The 20,127-nt window shown below is 38.9% G+C and overlaps 1 protein-coding gene across 2 annotated transcripts; it reads left to right on the top strand.

Annotated features, from left to right (window-relative positions):
- The first annotated feature begins 746 nt into the window (after nt 1-746).
- N4BP1 (NEDD4 binding protein 1) lies at nt 747-19,919 on the top strand. 2 transcript variants are annotated; one of them, XM_035337003.1, is made up of 8 exons: nt 747-1,189; nt 3,309-5,071; nt 12,110-12,240; nt 12,699-12,795; nt 14,601-14,708; nt 16,216-16,323; nt 16,506-16,562; nt 18,452-18,589. In XM_035337003.1, the coding sequence occupies exons 1-7, from the start codon at nt 941-943 to the stop codon at nt 16,525-16,527; spliced, it is 2,478 nt and encodes an 825-aa protein (XP_035192894.1). In that variant the 5' UTR covers nt 747-940; the 3' UTR covers nt 16,528-16,562; nt 18,452-18,589. The 2 variants fall into 2 exon arrangements, with proteins under 2 accessions (XP_035192894.1, XP_035192893.1); XM_035337002.1 differs by lacking the exon at nt 16,506-16,562 and having other exon boundaries at nt 750-1,189; nt 18,452-19,919.
- The last annotated feature ends 208 nt before the right edge of the window (nt 19,920-20,127 follow it).

Here is a 20,127-nt window from a genome sequence, read left to right on the forward strand (position 1 = left end):
AAAGAGATAGATGATAGAAACGGCAATCACCTAATCAGGGAGAACACAAGATACTTGTCAAGGGTGGGAAAAGAGAAATAAAGCCTTAAATGTTTACTGCTTTCTACAACATTTACTCAGCTTTATCAACTCCAGGCACTGAAGACTGTAGTAAAGCCACAGAGCTACTTCATATGAACTCATTTTACCTTTTACATTTAAGATTTTTTGCTTGCTTGCTTGCTTTAGGTATTTTCTTTTCGTTGGCTTGTTTGTTTTTAAGTAAATACCTCTCCTTTTTATTTTGTGACCTATCAAAGTTCACGATGTGGGGCCGGGTTTAACCGTACTTCTCCCCTTACGGTCACAGGGGATGACTTACTTTTTCGCATGTGGTGGTTTGTTTGTTTGTTTTTCCAAATGAAATCCACCACGACAATAGCAGAGCACAACCAGGACTTAGCACAGAGCCTCAGGGCTGTACAAGCGTACCAAGGGAAGGCTTGTCCCCGGCAGGGGGGCAGGAGGAGCACCTCCCGGTCTGCCTCCTTCAGGCCCGTCTCTGTGAGGGGTCTAATGAGGGCGCCCAGGCTGAGTGTTCGGAGGGGCGGGTTCGGGGCGCTTTGAGGAGGCGAGAGCCGCGGGGCGGAGCTCAGCGGGAAGTGCTGTACCCGGCGCCCGGCACAGCTCCGGGCCGAGCCACCTCAGCGAGAGGCGGGGCGAGCCCCGGCCGAGCGATGGGAGCGGCGGCCGCCGCCCTTCCCAAGATGGCGGTGCGGCGGCGGACGGGGCGCTGCCCGCCTCCTGGCGGGGCGGTGCCGCCGCTGTTGCTGCCGCCGCCGCCGCCGTCGCCGGCTGATGACGCGCGGCCGCGGGGCGCCCGCCCGGGGATTCCCCGTGTTGTTGTCCCGCGGCCCGGCGGGATGCGAGGCCGGAGCGTGGCGCGGCGCGGCTGGCGCTGATGGCGGCCCGCTGCGGGGCGGCCCGCGGCTCCCGGCCGGGGCCGGACGAGTTCACCGTCCCGGCGGAGAAAAGCCGCTTGCTGGAGGGGAGCCGGGGCCGAATCGAGGGCTTGTTCGAGGTGCGGCTGGCCGTGCTGGGGGCGCAGGAGGACTGGCGGGCCGCCCTCCCTCCGCCGGGCCGGCCGCCGGCCGCCGCCAGGATCTGGGTGCAGCTGGCGGGCGGCGGCAAGGCGGTGCGCTGCGCCAAGGTACGCGGGTGCGGGTGGGCCGGGGGCGCTGCCAGGAGAACGGGGCCTTCCGGGCCTTCCGGGCTCGCAGGGCTGCCCCGTGCCGCCGACCCGGGCGGAGGAAGGGGAAGAGGAACGCCCGGGGCCGCCGCCTCGGGAGCGATTGCGCTGGGAGATAGCGGTGGAGCTGCGAGGGGCCTCGGCGCCTGGCACGGGGCCCGCGGCCGTGCCGAGAGGCGGCCAAGGCGCGTCCCCCGGGCGCTTCCTCCTCTTTCCCTGCTCGGGGAGTTGCTGGGGACCGGCTGGGTGTTGCCAGGCGTCACGGTGCCTTGCACACGTAGCCTGTTCCGTGGCATTCAGGCCGCTGTTGGCACGGCTCCAGCTTCGTGGAGCTGGCCTGTCCTCGGTGTGTGTTCCGGCAGAGCCAGCCCTCCTCGCCATAGCTCTCTTCCTAACCGAGCGCTAAACTAACTAAAAAAGAGCCGGCTAGGCCGTTCGTGGCACTACTTGCTGTGAAGCCACATATTGGTGGGGATCCTTAGCTTGTATTTTGTGACTTAATTCACTCTTACGACTGCATTCGACTTTTAAATACTTGCTTCCTTACCTGTATAATGCATGAAACTTCTAGGGAAAATATTACAAACGTTAAGGTTGTTGAGTTAATTGACTCTGGCTCTAAGCCAATTTGCTCGTACAGTTGGGCTCAGAGACTTTAAAAACTGCTAGAGATAGCATAAAGGAAATTCCTCCTGAAAAACGATTTGAAATGATTTGAATCTTCTAATTATTTCTTTTCTTGGTCACACGGAAAATGCTTCTTACCCTACATACTTGAAAGGGTATGGGAGACTGCTCACTTCCGTGCAGAGCAGTCCTCAGACCTGATCTTGAGTTTCTTTTTTTAATCTCGGCAAAAGCAATCATGTGATGGCTAAGGGACAAAACATGATTCTGTGGATTTGTTGCAGAAGTAGTTTGTGCTCCTACCGTCTTGAAGCATCATGCCTCATGTTTACTCTGATGTGACTCAGAGATGATAGAAAGTAGCCTTGCATTGTTTGTTACCCTGTAATGAACAGTTACAGTTTCATTTAAAAGAGAATTTCAAATTCCCAGAGTAAGGAAAGACAATAAAAATTGGCCTGCTTGGGAATCTGCACATGCAATGACTTCAGCTTAGAAATTGGTTTCACTGCATTATAGGATTTTAAGTGCAGAAAGGGACAGCTTAGTGAAAAATAATGCTACCTGATTGAAAAAGTAGTATAGTGTTTTGACAAAACTTCTGAACTATGATAGAATGAGGCAGTATAGTGAATTTACTTTAACTGTAGTAACTTCTGAGTGGCAAAAATCATAACGTAATAACATTATATATAACAACATACGTAACTATGTGAAAGTATAGAATATCATTTCAACAAGCCTTTAGAAATTCTTCAGAAACTGTCTTTACAACCTTACACTTCATGCAGCGTGTATTGTCTGACTGAAGAATGGGGATGACAAATCTTTTTTTGCTTGTCTTTTTAAATAGTAAATGCTTGCACACTTTGCCCTAAAGACTGTGGAAAAATCAATATTTGTTTCAAATGAGTTGACCTAGTAAATAAAGAAGAGGTGGCATAATTGAAAGCTAGGTAATCAATTTTTTATTCAGTTCTGTATATAGCACAGGTACTGTTCTGGAGCCCAGTGGAATAAGTTATTCTGTAAATATTAGCAGTAAAGTTGAATTTGGTGCAAATACCAAAATTTTAACCATTCTTAAATTTGAGATACAAATGGCAATGCCTGTACTTGTATGATCGTGAGGGCTTCCAGATAGTAAGAGCTCTCAGAATCAAGAATGGTAAGGATTTTTTGCATTAATAAAGTACACAATATACTGTGTTTAACTAATATACTCAGTTACTGTCAGTTTCAAGTGAACTAATTTATAAAGAATGGGATGACAAAGTTATGTTCCATGAAATCTGCTTTAACACCTGGCTTCTCTGTTACCTGGTTTACTGGCAGTATTTACTTTGTCACATTTGCTGTGCTGGCTTTATTTTCTAACGTATTTGTCTGTTACCGAATAATTTTGTGTTAGTTTTTCATAAGTATTCATTCTGCTGTCTTTTTCTCCTCCTAGGAGTATATTAAGGGGCTGTGTGAACCTGAACTCGAAGAAAAGCAGTACTACCCAAAGGACATGCACTGCATTTTTGTTGGCGCGCAGAGTGTGTTTCTCAACAGTCTTATTCAGGATACCTGTGCTGATATAACGGTGCTGGAAATAGGACTGCTTATTATTAAAGGGGGTGCAGAGGCTGTTGTTATGGCTCAAAGTCATGTTCAGCAATTTGTGAACCTTTTCGAGAATAATGAAAGCTTACCAAGTGACAATGAATCGGAGATTAAAAAGCAATTCAGACAGTTTGTGGAAGCACATGCAGATAAATATACAATGGATTTACTGATTTTGCCTAGCTCACTAAAAAGAGAACTCCTAAGTCTCACGCAAACTGAATGTTGTGAGGCAGAGAGCAATATCATTGATCTTACGGGTTCTGAGAGCCCAACAGAGTTTTTACAGGACAAAGCTTCCAAAGTAATTGTTACAAACAGAGATGGAAGAACAGGTAGTGAGGAAGCAAGAAACAATGCTGGGACACCTGTAACAGAACTTACAAAGCAAATGGACACGGTGTTTTCTGATGCTCCTGAGACAAGTTTTGTTCCCATAAATGTTGTGCCTTCATTAGAGGCAGTGGTGTCTAAAGAAAGGCAGTCATGTAAAAGAAGATCCTCTGATGCTGAGGAAAGACTCCCTAAAAAGCAATTCTCTTTGGAAAATGACCAGGAAGTGAAATCCACCTCTCACAGTGATCCTTCCGAGAAGGATGCAGTTATTGATTTGCTTTCAGGTAGCTGTGGTGAATTAGATGATCCCAATTACTTTATTAAAGAAGACGATGATATCAGTGAGGAAATGGAATATAAGATTCTTGTGAACTTTTTCAGAACAATGGGCTATTCCCAGAGTATTGTAGAAAAAGTTATTGGCATTCTGGGACAATCTGTGGAACCGTTAACGTTGCTAGAAGAAATTGAAAAGGAAAACTTAAAATTTCAAGAAGAACATGAACTGTCATCTCAGAAACCCAGAACTATAAATCCTCCTTTAGGAAGTAATGCAAATAATTCACAAAAACTAGAAGACAAAGGCGTTTCTAGCAGTAAGGATCTACTTAAATCTGGTCATACTTCAAAGGAGACAAAAAATGAACATCACAATATAAGAGATGTGCCAAGCACGCAAGCTGATGGGGAAGATAAAATGCATATAGTGATATGCAAACCCCTTTCTCCTTCTGGTAAGAGTTCAACTCTATGCTGTAAGCAAAGAGATACTTATTGCTCTGGTAAGAATCGCAGTTCAACATCAAGTGATACAGAAACTGATGGTGTTATAACTTTCAGCCCTATACAGTCTGGAGTTCCAAAAGATGTTGATTTTGTAGCCAGAGGGAGCTCAGATATGCAGCGTATCTCAGCTAAGACTAAAACTGTAGCTCAGCAAAAATCTGTAGGGCTCTCAGCTGTACAGAATCTTCATCCTGTTGCTGAGGACCACTTAGGACACAGTAGCTCTTCTCAAGTGAGATCGCGCAACCAACACCCTTTCCAAACATCAGATTTTGAAAAATCTACTACAGCCCACGTAAAAATACATCCTTCAAGTCCTGACAGGGAGGCGGTGGGACCATACAGACGTCATATTGATCCTTCAGTTACCGGGGTTCAAAGATTCCTGGAATCTCTCAAAAAGCCATACAGGCTGGAGTTGAAAAACGAACCTGGGAATCCTTATTTAAAACATATCATTATTGATGGAAGCAACGTTGCAATGTCGTAAGTATTGTTCTTATCGGCTATCTCTTAAAGTTTAATAAACTTTCAAATGAAGTTGGAATAAGGAGGCTGCTGTGGCATGGGTAAAGTTTTTGCTAACTAGTTTCTTGGTGATCAGCAGTCTGTGTATTGTGTGGGGTCCTTCAGATACCGGTAATGGCTGCATAGATTAGTTATGGGAAAGTTTAATAATGGAAAGTTACGTGAGATAAACAGCCATTTTAATTTCTAACAGGTTGCAATTTTTATGGTTTTTATTCCCCGTTTGCTAAGTCCTGTTTATGACTGACTTGTTGAAAGTTAGTCACCGTTGAGATCGAGCATGTAGAAGGAAATTCAGAAGTTTTTAGCTGATTCGTTGTGTGACAATTAGAACAATATACAAATTCAACTAACAATAGTGTGGTTGAGACATTGTATCATGAAACAATTCTTGTAGGATTAACTTTTGATTTAAAAAACATCCACGCTTTGAAGTTGATTAATTAGAATATGGAAAGGCTTGATTTAAAATGGTTGGTGACTGCAATATTCTTGGAAAGATTTACCCTATAGCTTTTTAAGTCCAAACTATTCTTCTTTGGTAGGATGTTGGTAATTTGTAAAACAGCTTAGATACATGAAACCCAAATATTAAAATCTGAAAAAAAAGTAACAGGGTGATGGAATCTAAAACCCGCCATACCTTGGAGGTAAATGGGATCCTTTTTGACAACAAGACTTCTGAAAATGAAAAATCAATTAACTCTACAGTATTTCTTACTATGCAACTGTTAAACTGGAAGGCTGATGTGTGCTCTTTTAAAGCTACCTACTTGGAATGATCAGTGTTCCAGCTCGATACGTAGTGCGTCAGTCCAAAGTAATTTCAGTGAGCTCTGTTGCAAGCAATTTTATGCATGAAACTTAGCTTGCTCTGCCGGTACCTAAGAGAAGAATTGAGTTACCATCAATTTAAGAGTCAAGTGTGGTTTTTTCCCACTTCTGCTTATAGTCTCTTGCAGTTTTAAAGTGGCAGTTCTTGTATAATAGTAAGATGCTTGTCCTTTGGCAACATTGCATATTAGCGCTTGAATCTGCTTTTTTTTTTTTTTTTTTTGCCAATGTAGGTATCCATCCAAAAAACTCTCAGAATAAGGAACTGTGTGAGCACGCACGTACCTCATCTCCTATTACTCCTGTTATCTGAAAGAACATATGCAAACAGTAATATACAATTACAGGGCTGTTTGCTAATTTTAATAGATTGGCTGACAAGGCAGCAGCATGCAGGCAGCCAAACCCTGTGAAGTGGGCACAGTTAAAAGATCAAGAAATCCCTTTCACGGACAGTGATGCAGGGATTTTCTGTTAGTATAGACATCTTCTAATTCCCTTTCCTTTTTTTTTCCTATTGTTTTCATTGTAGGCAACTTTGGAGAGTGCTGCCAATTACATTTTCTTTTCCTTTTTTCTTTTAAGTTTACTGTCATAACTAACTGGAATAGCAAAATCAATTAGAACCTGTATCTTTAAACATTTAGTGTTTTGCTTGGTTGATTTTAACTTTTGTCTCATCAAAACTACCCTTGAATTGATTGCTGTTCTCTAGTCAGGAAGAAAATTGTTTTGTTTTTTTTTTCTCTTTATATTAAGTAGTTTTGACAGGCATGTCAAAGGGTTTGTCAGTGCTTGCTTTGAGACTGTTTTCATAGCTTTAGAACATGAAAGTGTGAGCAGTAATAAGTTTTATGCAGGATTTCTTCTTAAAGAGGAAGTGGTAATTTTTAAGACCAAACTTTCGTCTTTCTCTGACAGTCTTTCTGCTCCACTGATAAATGTAACAATATGTAAGAGTAAACTTACTCTGAGAACTTATTATTTAAGTGTGTGTGTGTTTTCAAAGTTTCTCTGCTGTAACCAAAAAAGAGGTTACAATGAAAGATCAGAAATCCTGAAGAGCCTTTTATCAGTCTTAGAAGAGCTAGATCTAGGATACTAATTCTTGAATGGGGTGTTTACTACTAGTAGGCTAGGGTGCTACCGGAGGTGCCAGGAATTCTGTACGATGCTCGTTTATGCTGAGAAAAAACCTGTCTGGCTGGTTAAGATGTCATCTATTTCTAGCTATTAGATAAGTTTCCTTAAAGAATGGGTTTGTATGCTGTTTAGGGGAAGAAAATATGGGGGGGGGGGGGTTATAATGTTACATCCTGTAAGAAAATAATGTCAAAGTTTTGTCCTAAAATGAATTTGATATTTTTGACAGCTTGTCTAGTTTCATGGATGCATCTATATAAACACAGATCTGCATTTGCATGCACATAATTTTCGTTGGGGGGGAAGATGCATCTAGTTCCAAAGAGATGGACGAAGATGCCCTTGGTTATTGTTCTTTCATGGTTATGAAGGGTCTACTGGAAATCCTAAATGCATTACCAAAATTTATGGAATACCCAGACTTCCTCAATTGTTAGTGCTAATTAATACTTCTAACTCCTTTTCTTTGCACAACATGTGTCTAATACTATGTGTGAATTTTGCTTAAGAACTGAAATTTTGAGACGTTTTTGTGAAGTGCTCTTCGAACTGTTAATGCTCTTTTACTTCAGCAAGTTTGGGAATCAGTCTCGACTTCTAACATGTAACGTATGATAATGTTGAAATTCCTGCACAAATATTCAGGAATATTTCTGCTGGTACTTTAAACTGATTCCATAGAACAATACGTTATTACCAATTTTTTGACAGGCTTTGTATGTGTTTGCACATGTTCCTGCTAGGTCACCATTTGTCCCCCATTCAGAACAATGCATACTTTTTGAATGACTTAGCTTCAAATCAAGTTAAGGAACAAGGATGTAGTAATGTAGTCATAAAAAAAAATGTAGTGAGTCCAGAAATCTCTGTGCCATAGACTAATTGTCAAAGTAAGTCTAAATAACTTTACGAGGAGGGGTGCAGGAAGGTTTCAAACGTGTAACCCTTCCTACCAAGTGACAACCAATTGAAGGTGGTGATCATCCTCAGAATAGGTTTGCACACATTAAAGAGCATAGAGCTTGTTTGAGAGGGGCAACAGTAAAACTTTTACTGAAGGATTAATCGAATTAGGTGAGTAAGGTCTTCTGACATTTGACTTGCATAGTCTTGCTAGCTTTGAAGGGGAAGCCCTACATGATCCATTACTCTTGTCGCTGCTTTAATTCAAGTATGGCATCTTGTTACAGTAAACAGTTCATAAAGCAAGCATACTTCCTCATTGTTCAGAGACTGTTATTTAGGAAATAGTGATGTAGAAGTGCAAGTCACAACTGAGTCATAAGCTACCTTGAATTTTTTAGAAACATTTCCCAAACGTGTATTAGTGGAAGAGAAATGTAAATTGTTGGGGTCATGTAGAAAATAACAAATATACCACATCCTCTTTGTCTGTTTTTTCTAAGTGCAGGGAGATTTTTTATCTACATATTTAATCTGAAACTGTTAAACTCAGCATTCTGTTGTAAGAGAATGTATAGTTCTTCCCACAGAGAAGAAGGTTTATGACATGTCAGAAGATAAAGCGTAGTATGAAACATGGTGTTTTGAGAAGATGTGTTTGCTTTAAGAACAACCAAATGCATCTAAAACCAATGAATTAACAAGGCAGTGAATAAGCACCCGCTTAGTGCTCTGAAGGCTGAGACCAGTCTCCAGACTTTGTTTGTGCATGCACCCCCCAATACATGTATATAATTGACAAATGAAAAGTATATGTGCATTACTGAAGTTGTAATGTTTTGTTTGCTTGCCCCAGTGGATTGTCTTGTGTACCCACTGGGGCGCATACTTAGGAGACCACTGCTGAAGGGCAGAGCAGCTGGGTCCCACTGAGGTACAGACAGTCCCCAGATACGGTTCTGTAACATCTGCCTCCTGCTGCTCAGCTAAATGAACACTCTCCTTATGAAAAAAAAAAAAAAGTGGGTGGGGAAAGCAGCGGGCAGAGGAACCAACCAAAAGTAGCAGAATGGTAGATGTTTAAACATCCTACTGAATCAGCGCAGGGAAGCTTGTGTGTTGGCTTAGTTTTTTGTGTGTGTTTTGTTGTTGTTTTAATGTAGGTATTCTGCAGCTTCCTTCTGGCTAAATCAAGCCTCGTTATTTTCTTACATCTTAGAAGGTGAAGAATTGTTTTCAATTTTGCTTTGAATTGTTTTCAGTTTTGCTTCTCAGTACCTTGAGGTTATGGACGTCCCTTTCCATTCATATGTATTTTTGCACCCTAAGTGTCATGCCTGGTGGTTTTTTGTTTGTTTGTTTGTTTTAAGGTAGATACAACTGCTTTGCTCACAAGCTTGGACTAACGCTGAATGGGCTTCATAATCTCCACTTGCATTGGGTCTTAACTCTGGAAGACTGCAAGAAGCTGAAGAATTTTTCTCTTGTCACATGCAGCCCAGTAAAAACTGCACATTAATATATTAATGCGAACTGTAGTTTCAGTATTTGTTGAATGAGAAGGAGCCCAGTTTACTCCAACTGCTAAGAAGTATTTTTTTAAACTGCCTCTTTTTCCTGTGCTAAAAACAGACCTTTCGGGGTAGACTGAAGTGTCCAGATAGTTAGCAGATCATTTTAAATTACATGTTACTAAATTGCTGAAGAAACTCACAACAGAATAAAAATAATTTGATGGAATTAGAAGTTTTGCTAGAATGGCTTGTGAATTGTGATACATGCTTTCTTAATGTCATTACAGAACCAAAGGGAAGACTTTACGTGTCCTGGAAAGCAATCTGCTGTTTGCTGCTTTAAGCTCTCCATGATCATCTCTTCTTTTATCTTTAGAAATACTTCTCTAGGGTTATCCTAGGTTTTTAAAGAACTCGGATAGCTGATAGTATTTACAGTGGCAGTTAGGGAACAGGTGCACTCTTTGAGATGGATGTCTTGAAAAGACCACCTTGCTGTGATGACCTGCTGTCCTTCAAACACCTACCTAGTTCAAATAAAGTATCAGCTTTCTGTTTATCTAGCACTAATGTATTTATTCATGTCACAGCTTAGCTTAATTCTATGTGCTATTTGAGAAAGTATGTTGTTTCTAATAGCACACTTGCTTTTTTTTTTTAATCGCTTCAGAGCGGGAGTTGGTGATCATGAGGTACAAATCAGGAGCTGCTGCTGTGGGTTTCTTTCTGGCTGTTTTGCATGAAAACATTTAACAATTGAGAAAAAAATAAAACATTTAAATAATGAGAATACAGTCACGTAGTAGTTAGCAGATGTAAAGGTTTAACATGGGAGAATGGAGAACTAGAGAAGGCATGTTCAACATGAACATTGAGGCCTTTGCATCTCTTGAAGTCCAGCCGAGAACTATTTAAATAGTAAAAGTGTTTAACAAAGCTTTTCAGGTTACCAAGTGGGATATCCAATGCTACTCTAGGGGGACAATGACTGCCCTTAGGTTTGATCTAGAAGGCTTATGAGGAATCTCTCTCCTGTGACTATGAGATTTTTCTCTGTTGTTAATTTTAGTAGGACAAGTGTAGCATATCTGTTCTCTCACCCAAACTGTTAGTAAGTCAGATGTTCTGCCTTTTAGAGTTCAGATGTAGCTTACTAATTCTTCTGCCCTCCTGCATAAAATGGTTCTCTCTGAACTCAGTCAGAGAATCTTAATAGTTTCACATTTTGATACATTTATTGTAAAGGGCATACAGAAATTTGAAAGGTTTCTTGAACCCTACTAAAGGCTGAATTTCACTGTAAAATACTTGCATGGAGATCTTGTAGAGAACTCAGTGTTTAGATTATTTCCTGGTTGGTTAAACTAAGGGTTTAAACATAAGATTTCATTCAAAACTAATAAGGCTTGTGATGAGGCTTATACTAAGCCTAATATTACACACTAATTGGAGAACAGTTTAAAATATGAATACCACTTACTACAAAGTGATTGTTGGAACAGTCATTGAACATCTAACTCAAAATACAGAATATGAACTACTTTGTAAGGGATGCTTTGTATGTTTATGCCATCAGTTCTCAATTATAGTGTGTTTTAATCAGCCTAAATGTCTTTTCTATATATGTCTTTGTTTTGTGTAAGTCAAGCCTCTAATGTATTTAGCCTTACGTAAGCTCCTAATAGGTGTTTTGTAGGAGTTTATTCTAGAGGTAGCTTTTGTTCCATCTTCTGTACTTTATTTTACGGTGTTTCTTTATTCTCTTGAAGCTCAATTCCTGGAGTCTGGTCACACAAAGGAGGACTTCCTGCCATTTGTTAAATAGATAATTGGATTAGATCATTGGATAATTCATATTGGGAAGGACCTTACAAGGTTATCAACTCCATCTTCTGCATCATTCATAGTAGGCAATTGTTGATTTTCATGGAAGTCACTTAATTGAGTTGCAAAAAAACAAGTAGAACATCTTACTTCCTAAAGAAAAAAGGATTGCCACATACAGTGTTTTGAAATGTTCTCCAGAGAATTTTCATTATTTTGTTTGAAAATAGTAGCTGAGTTGGTTGAAATGAAGGGAAAGGAGGCCCTAACGTCTTAGATTATCATAGCATTTCTCAGAGTTAATCCTGGGATACACTTAAAACTTAAAGGTTTTGTTTCATTTTGTAGCAGGACTGTATTTGGAACTATCATATATATATATATATATATATATATATATGCATACATATATATATATATATGTATATATACATGCTGATTGTTTTAATGTATGACCAATAGGTTTTTTGAAACCGTTGCTGTTAGCCTCTTTTTAAAGGTAAACCTAATTACTAAGGTATTGCTGTGCTAAGAAAACTTAAAGGGGACTGAGCTATGTTAAGTTGCAGGTGACACTTCTATTCTCTTCTTGTGCCAAAGACACTTTTCAATTTATAAGATTCCTTATCTATAACATCCATCAACCTTTATTTTGCTGAGGCTGTAGGTATAATTTCCAACTTCACATTGCGATGTTCTCTTCTGTTTTCTTTGTATTCATCGACTCTAGTGAACTTAATCTCATCACCTTTTTCTTCCCATTCCGTTCCTCCCCAAGTCATGGTTTAAAGAAATTCTTCTCCTGTCGAGGAATTGCAATAGCTGTTGACTACTTCTGGAAACGTGGCCACAGAAATATTACTGTATTTGTTCCGCAGTGGAGAACAAGGCGCGATCCTTACATTACAGGTAAGGCAAATAGTTCCTAATGTTTTCTTTATTTAAAGTGTAACTAATTATTGGGGTATTTCTGTGAAAATAAATGAAAAAGAAAGCATGAGCAGCATCTGGCTGCTCAACATGAGTAATCTCATTTCAGTGTATAGTGTGAGGCACCCTGAAATGCTGTTTAACTGCAAGGCCATAAGTGGAAGCCCTCTTTTTTTTGTTTGCCCTTTAATGTCTTGTTCAACATCTTTCTCTTCTGTTTCTATATTAGTAATTCTCCAACTATCAATGTCATTTCTGTAAATTAATAGGTACAAAAATAACCCATCTTCTCTGATAATTATATCAGACTAATTGTCATCTATACTATAGATGACATATACTATAGATGACATATATACTATATACTATACTATATATATAGCTTAAGAGGAAAGCTTTTGTTTTTAAAACTGAACAGTTGTTTCATGTTTTAACAGAACAGAATTTCTTAACGCAGCTCCAGGATGTTGGAATATTGTCTTTAACCCCTGCAAGGATGGTTCTGGGAGCAAGGATTGCTGCTCATGATGACAGGTGTGGAATAAGCATAGTTATAAAATCTTCAAACCCAACTAATGGTTGTAAAAGCTTAGTACTTCATGATCGGTAGTACTGGCCAGCTGTTCAGTCTGTCTAAACAGAGCTCTGTGCATTCAACGCAAGACTGAGCTTTATTTATAAAATTGTTCCTTGAAACAGTGCAAGAAAGTAAATCTCTTAATATTTTTGTACATACTGTTTGCTACTTTCTATGAATTTCTGAAAATTCTCATGGCAATTGTAAGGAAAAAAAAAAAAGTAAATCCATTTCAAATGTCATGACTTAAGTTGAGGAAGAAATGAATCTTCCAGTAAGGCTTTTATGCTTTACTGATAATTGATTTATCCCTGAATCATCTCTTAAGTTTGGGGAGCACTAGCATAAATTACCTACTTTTCAGGTAATATATTTTTTTCTTTTTCTCTTAAGTCATTATTGCATATAAATACAGGTGTGTACTTGTTCCAGTGTATTTGTAACAATGTGTGGGCAATTCAATTTCCAAGTTAATTTCAGCACCCAAGCTTAGCTTCAGACTGTGGGAATCATTTTTCAATCAACAATGCACTACTAAGCTTTAGGTCTTACTGTGGGTGTAGCAGGGTGTGCTAGTTGCTAGTGATTGCATTGGTATTGCCAAATTTTGCCAGTCTTGATACACAGTTAGAAGAACTGTGTTAATTAAAGGGGGTTTGTGCTGATTTTTTTTTCCCCTCGACAACCTCCTAACTGTGCTTGGATGAGCAGTTTGTAGCTTTGAAACTGTTCCTGACAGCAAGTGCAGTGTTCTAACTATAATCAGTCATACTTTTTTTCTGTCTGCAGAATGATCAAATTCTTTACACCATGGGCAATGCTTATTTTGTTAATTGTACAATCATGTACCTGAGTGCAAAATGTGATATGCAAAAGCTAAATTAAGTGCTCTGTATTTTAAAATAGAGGAACTCCAGTCTCTTAATGGTGTAGCAAAAACAATCCCGGTAATTTGTAGAAGACAGCCAAGGTAGAGTTTGTTACACACTAATATTTTTATATACACCTGGTTTTCATATATGATGCTGTGCAGGTGCAGTAATTTTATTTGAGATTACTGTGGAAATGAACGTTATGATAACATATTTGCATTTTGTTCAGAAGTGTAACCATCTGTCTTCAAAAAAAAAAAAAAAAAAAAGAGTAACATCTATTACCGTGTTGATAAAGTCTCCCCACAGTGTTTCAGCTAGCAAAATGCTTATTTTCAGACAGGTAAAAATCATGGGGTTTTCTAAATAAATTAATAGGTAGTGTGTCATTATTTAACAACGAAATGGGAGCAGCACTCTGTTAGCAAATGTTGACGAAGCAAATGATTAAGTAATATGCATAATACTGTCTTGGAGGACACAGACATTAAAGTCAAAACAAGAAGGTACGTCAAAATAAGTCTGGGTTAGAATGTTTAGTGCATATTGTACTGTTTCGTAAAGCAAGCAATGTACGTCTACAAATACCTCAGAGTCAGATGAATCTGTGGGTTTGGGGGGGGTTGTGGTTTTGTGGTGTTTGCCATCCCCCCACAAATGAAAAAAGCCTCCATAAAGATTCTACTGCACTAAATAAATAAATGCTACCGAAAACTTTGTTGTTTAAAGCTATATAATGGGTCAAAATGAAGTAATTTTCTGGTAATTCAAATGTTTGTTTTCATGTAAATAAGTTACTTTTGGATGGTGAAAATTTTTAGTTTTCTAGATCTTTGAACAATTTTCAGCACAGCAGACTACCTTAACTGTTTTGGAAATGAATGTTACAGATTTTTATTACATCTTGCTGATAAAACTGGAGGTGTTATTGTGACTAATGATAACTTCAGAGAATTTGTGACAGAATCATTTGCCTGGAGAGAAATTATTCAGAAAAGGTAATTACTTAGATTTCTATGAAAGTTTAAAGGATGTCTGTCCTTACAGTTGTAGGCACTATAATTAAAAAATTAAAAATTAAAAAAAATCCCCATAGGAAGGTAATCTGTGATGCAGTTCTGGTAGAGATGAAGAAATTACTGTTTGTTTCACTACTTTGATTAATGGCCTTATAATTGTGTGTTGAGTAGCTTAATGTTCCTATTATTCATGTATCCTCTAATACATGTCTGTTAATTGCTCATATAAGTATCTCTTAATTGCTCATGTAAGTAGAAACTCTGTATGGCAGCCAAGTTAAGCCTCTTCTGAAGTTCAGTGTCACGTCCTGTTAGAGTAGTATCCTGTTAGGTCCATTCTCAGTCCTTCTTGTTACACATTTCTTCAAGGAGATCTAATGGCTGATGCAGACGCACAGTGTCACTGTTACGGTTTCAGAATCACTCACACTTACTGTAGTACAATAGGCATGGCAAAACAACGTAATGAACACTTGCAACATATCCCTGCAGCTGTTTCCCTGCAATTGTTGTGTCTTGTGGGTTTAGATAAGTTTGCTTAGCTGTCAAATATTCCTGTTTCAATTTGTAGATTCTCTGGGGATTATAGTTTCTCCTGTGCAACTTTTTGTTGTTACTGTTTTTCTCCAATTAGGTCAGGCCCCTTTACTCTTAAAGGATGGTCTTCTGTTAATCTGCCTAAATTTCCTGTTAGTCTCTCAATTTTCCTGATAACCTTCTGAGCATACATCTACAGCAGCGACTGGGTTCTGCATGGGCATACTGAAATAAATAATTGAAAACTTGCTTGAGTTCTTATCTAGTCACATAGATATTTTCACTATTTCTTTAGCAAGTTTTACCCAAGTCAGGTTCTGTTCTCAAATACTACTTCAGCAAGAATACTTAGCACGTCATTCTTAGGCTGTGGTTTGTTTTTTTTTTTTTTCAAGATCTTGTGTTAACATCTATTAGTTTTACTTCTGGGGAAATTCCACTATACCAAATCCTCTTCTCACAGGCAAATTTTAGTTGAACTGGTTTCTTTGAATGCAGGTTTCTCACTGTCCCAAAATGATTCCAGAAAAAAAGGCTTCTTTGTCTCTTAACTGTAAGCATCTAAACAATGTTTGTTGGCTGTCTGGCTTTCTGATAACACGAGCATTTTTTGCTACATGTTTGAGGATCCTTACAAGTTTGAAAAAAAAAAAAAAAAAAGCTATTCTTTCTAATCATCTAGAAAATTCCATTCCCTGCAGTCACCCAACATATGTTGTCAAAAACAAAAAACAAAACTCAGTACTTTGCAGTGCAGTGGGAATAAGCGCCCATAAAACTATGTTGACAGTGAATGCTGGTGTAATTAAAGTGGGTATTCACTAAGCTGGAGTAGCTCCTGATGTGGTATGAAGTGTTTGCTCTGAGAGATTGTCCTGTGCTTTGGAGGTGAAGGGTGGGAGTGGTGCATTCATTGCTAGTGAAGATTGTTGAAAGAACTCTCTTGCAGGTTGCTCCAGTACACTTTTGCGGGGGACATATTTATGGTTCCTGACGATCCTTTGGGAAGAAACGGACCTAGATTAGATGACTTCCTTCAAAGTGAAGGCTGTTCTAGGTATAAGCACCATTTTCTCTTTTTTGAGACAGTTATGATTTCAAATTTTGAACTGATCTGTTTTTGTGGCTCCCTTGAAGACTTCTTTAGATCTATATAGTAACGGTACAGTGAAATCAGACCAGAACACTGTAGCATGTAGTTGCTTAACGAAAACATGTTTTTTTTTCCTGTTACTTCAGTCTGTTCAGAAAGTGCTGGTGACATTTGCATCAACATCTCTCTCAGAACTAAGATAAGTAAGACAAATGCCTTAACTTCCTCTGAGGTTTTGACTGTGGTGGCTTTCATACAAAGGTGGTCCAAACAGTGTGTTAGTAATTGCCTAAACCTATTGGTAGTTCGGGTATGTGGTGGTCTGCCTGCTAATTACAGTGTGGTGGTATTTAAAATATTTTGGTTGATCACTTACTCATTATTCATAGTGGGATAAGAGGTATTACAAAAGAAACACTCTGAATTCATATCCTTTGTCACAGGAGAGGCATTTCACTTCACACTTGAGGGTATGGTACTGATAAATCTGTTTTGGATAGCTATTGCTATTAAGTGCATTCATATTTGATTCATAATTTTACTATTAATAAACATACTGTTACTTAAGATTATTTTACTCTGTGCATGTATTTATAACTATGAATTTGCTCTCCATTATGTGCCAAGACTTAAGTATGGTTTTACTGTTTTTGCACAAGAAATTAAGGTGATCTTTGCTCTTCTTTCACCAGCTCAGAAATAATAAATACTAATGACAGTGAAGAATAATGAGAGCGGTTTTCAGAAACGAGTGAAGGAATTAAAAATCAGTGATACAAAATGCAAACACGTGCACTTCAGGATTAAAGAAAAGTATAAGCAGGAATATTGGCTATTGAAAAACTTTGAGGAAGAGGAGATGTCTATATCAATAGGTTGTAGGTTGACTTGAAGACAACCGTGTAATGTTGGCATTAAAAAAAGAAAGTGTGGTACTGAAATTGCAAAAGGAAAACATTGTTTTAGCTGCCTGTGTCCAAGGAAAATCAAGTGATAACAATGTGTCCTGAGGTGGCTGTGATTGTAGAAGTAGGGAAGGGTAGTGTTGGGGGAACCAACCTCTTTTGAAAGGAGCCTAGAAGAGCTTGGTTTCCTACCTGGAAATTTGGAGCCAGAAATTGATTTTGGTTTGTGGTGGTCTGTTTTGGGTTTTGTTTGTTTAATACAGAGAAAAGGTGCCAGTGTAAAACGTTTTTGTTCCTTCCCTGTGACTTTTCTATCAGAGTTAAATGACACAGAAAACATAAATGGCACCACTGGTTGCCGGGCATAAGATCAGAAACTGGAAGGATCTCAAGCAATTAGGGAACCGTTCCATGCTGAGTACTGGGAGGTGGTACCCTAAATGCTTTTAAAATAGAGCCCTGTAATTTTTATAGTTTCCCCCTTGTCATAGGAAAATGGACTGTAATATGATTTCCAGTTCATGCTTCTGTGTTATTTTGGTGGCATCTGAAGTACAATTGGCCTTATATTTAGCAGTTTTGAATAGCTACAACTTCTTAAATAGTCTGAAGTGAAATATCAATAATTAAGATGTTCAGATCCTGAAATTGCTGAAAAACTTTATTGCCCCACTAAGGATATTAAATGAGAAAAACCTGGCTTTGACCTAAATATGGGCACAGCTGACAGCTCTCAGTCATGAGCAAAAGTAGATGAGAAATGATCTTGTGGAGGAGCTGAAGCCCTCTGGTCTGTCCACGTTTTCACGTGTTCTGAGTCAGAGTATATGCGTTCAGTACATCTTTCTTATCCATTTAGCTCAATGATACTGGTGTTGATACTTCCATAAAATGAGCTTTGACTGTTGCTGTATTCTGCCAAGTAAATGTCCTATTATTCATAGCATATTGGAAATAGTCCTAGATAATGTTAGTTAATGCTGTTAAGCGTGCCAGACTCAAGCTGAAAAATGTTTTACCTACAGTTTTGCTTCACTTTTGGAATCAAGGGATATGCGTTTTTCAGTCAGTAGCTAGCTGAGCAGCAGTGAAGTGTAGGAGCTGCAGGCTTTTCTTCTTTCTGTGGTTGTACAGACACAGCATTCCCTCTACCTTAATTTAACCAAAATTTTAATTTTGTTCCACAGAGATTTTCTGTCAGCACAAAAAGCTTTACAGAACAGTGGACAATATTCTTCTGAGACACCTTTCTTCATGCAAGTCCCCAAACCAACCAGTAGCAGTCGACAGCTTAAAAACCGAGTACACAGTGATCGTTCAGCAACGTGGCTTCCGCTGGAAACAAACATGAAGGCTTGTGTAGCAATTCCACCCCAGAGATCTGCCTCAGAAACAGTACAGCTAAGAGAAGCCCTGAGAAAAATATTTCCTGATTATGAGCAGAGACAAAAGATTGATCAAATATTAGCTGATCATCCATTCATGAGAGATCTTAATGCACTGTCTGCCATGGTGCTTGACTGAATACCATGCAGGGTTTTTATATCACAACTGATCTGATTAACAATGAATGTCAATGTGAAGAAAAATATTGCTCTATTACTTTGTGAATATTCAGAACCTAATTTTATTTGTATAAACAAAGGTATTTTTGTGTATGTTCTGTTGCTAATAGATGCCAGTTTTGGGTAAATTAAAAACTGCTGCTACTACAGATTTGTATTAATATTTTCTATGAAAAATTCTTCTGTTTCACTTTAATTGCTTGTTAAAGCAATAACAGTTCTAAAGAACTGCTATCACTTTAGTGTGTTAGCACACAAACTCTAAGGGGATAAGTCATATCATAGGTTTAAAAATGACTCATTTTCAGATATCTTGTCCATGCATCTGGAAAACATGCTATAAGACAAGCCATGCACCTGTCAGATATTGTTGTCTTGTATCTAGGGTATAGATATTCTTAGAAAGCCTATGCTCTTATAGTAGTACTTCCTTTGCTTACAAACCTTCACATATTTCTCCATAAAAATACAAGCAGACCCTTCTAACGTTTCCAGATGCAAGGGCTGCTGTATAATGTACGTGTACCTGCTTTCCTTAGGCCTGCGTTCATTATTTTGGAAATGGTCTATACTCCCAAGGTCCGTGGACAACCATTTGAAGATCTGCTGTGTGGGAGTCTGGTGTACTGTTGCAGTACTGTCACAAGGTGGCATTATTCATCTGTTGGTTTGTAGTGTTCTAAAGCAAGGTTACTGACCTGTACTCAAAGTGCTAGTTTTTCTATAAAGAAGATTAAAATGCAAGGCAGATAATAGTACATGTTGCTGTGGATAAAACCAAACATTATATGAAGAACTTAGGGATGCTGAGCAGTCTTCTGATATTACAGCTGACTAGTAAGCTTTGTATACATGGCTAAAATGTCTCTTCAGTCTATGGACACTGACCAAAAAAAAATGCACTTGTTCATCCAGATTGTGGGATACTATGTTAGAGTACTTAGAAGTAAGGTCTCAGCAGGAACATTTAAAACCACAACTCCCATCAGTTGAAGTTACTTGTAATGCTTTAAAAGATCTGTGGTATTAACATTGCTTTCAAATTAGAAATTTTTCTGACCATCAATACACTTTCAGAATAACTTAACTATCTGTAACAATTTGTGCTGTTTTCTGTTTGTCTTTGCCCTGCCTATTTGAACTAAGAATGCTGTGATCGGCTATTAACAGAATGTGATGCTGTTTATAAAGAAATGACACCATCTTGAGCAGAACTAATAGGATGCAGTTAACAGTCAGCTCCACTCCCTCAAATATGTTCTAGGATCTAGCCCAAAAATGGGGGGAGGAAAGAGGAC

The sequence above is a fragment of the Oxyura jamaicensis genome, chromosome 11 (genome assembly GCF_011077185.1).
Source record: "Oxyura jamaicensis isolate SHBP4307 breed ruddy duck chromosome 11, BPBGC_Ojam_1.0, whole genome shotgun sequence".
In the NCBI taxonomy this organism is placed as follows: domain Eukaryota; kingdom Metazoa; phylum Chordata; class Aves; order Anseriformes; family Anatidae; genus Oxyura; species Oxyura jamaicensis.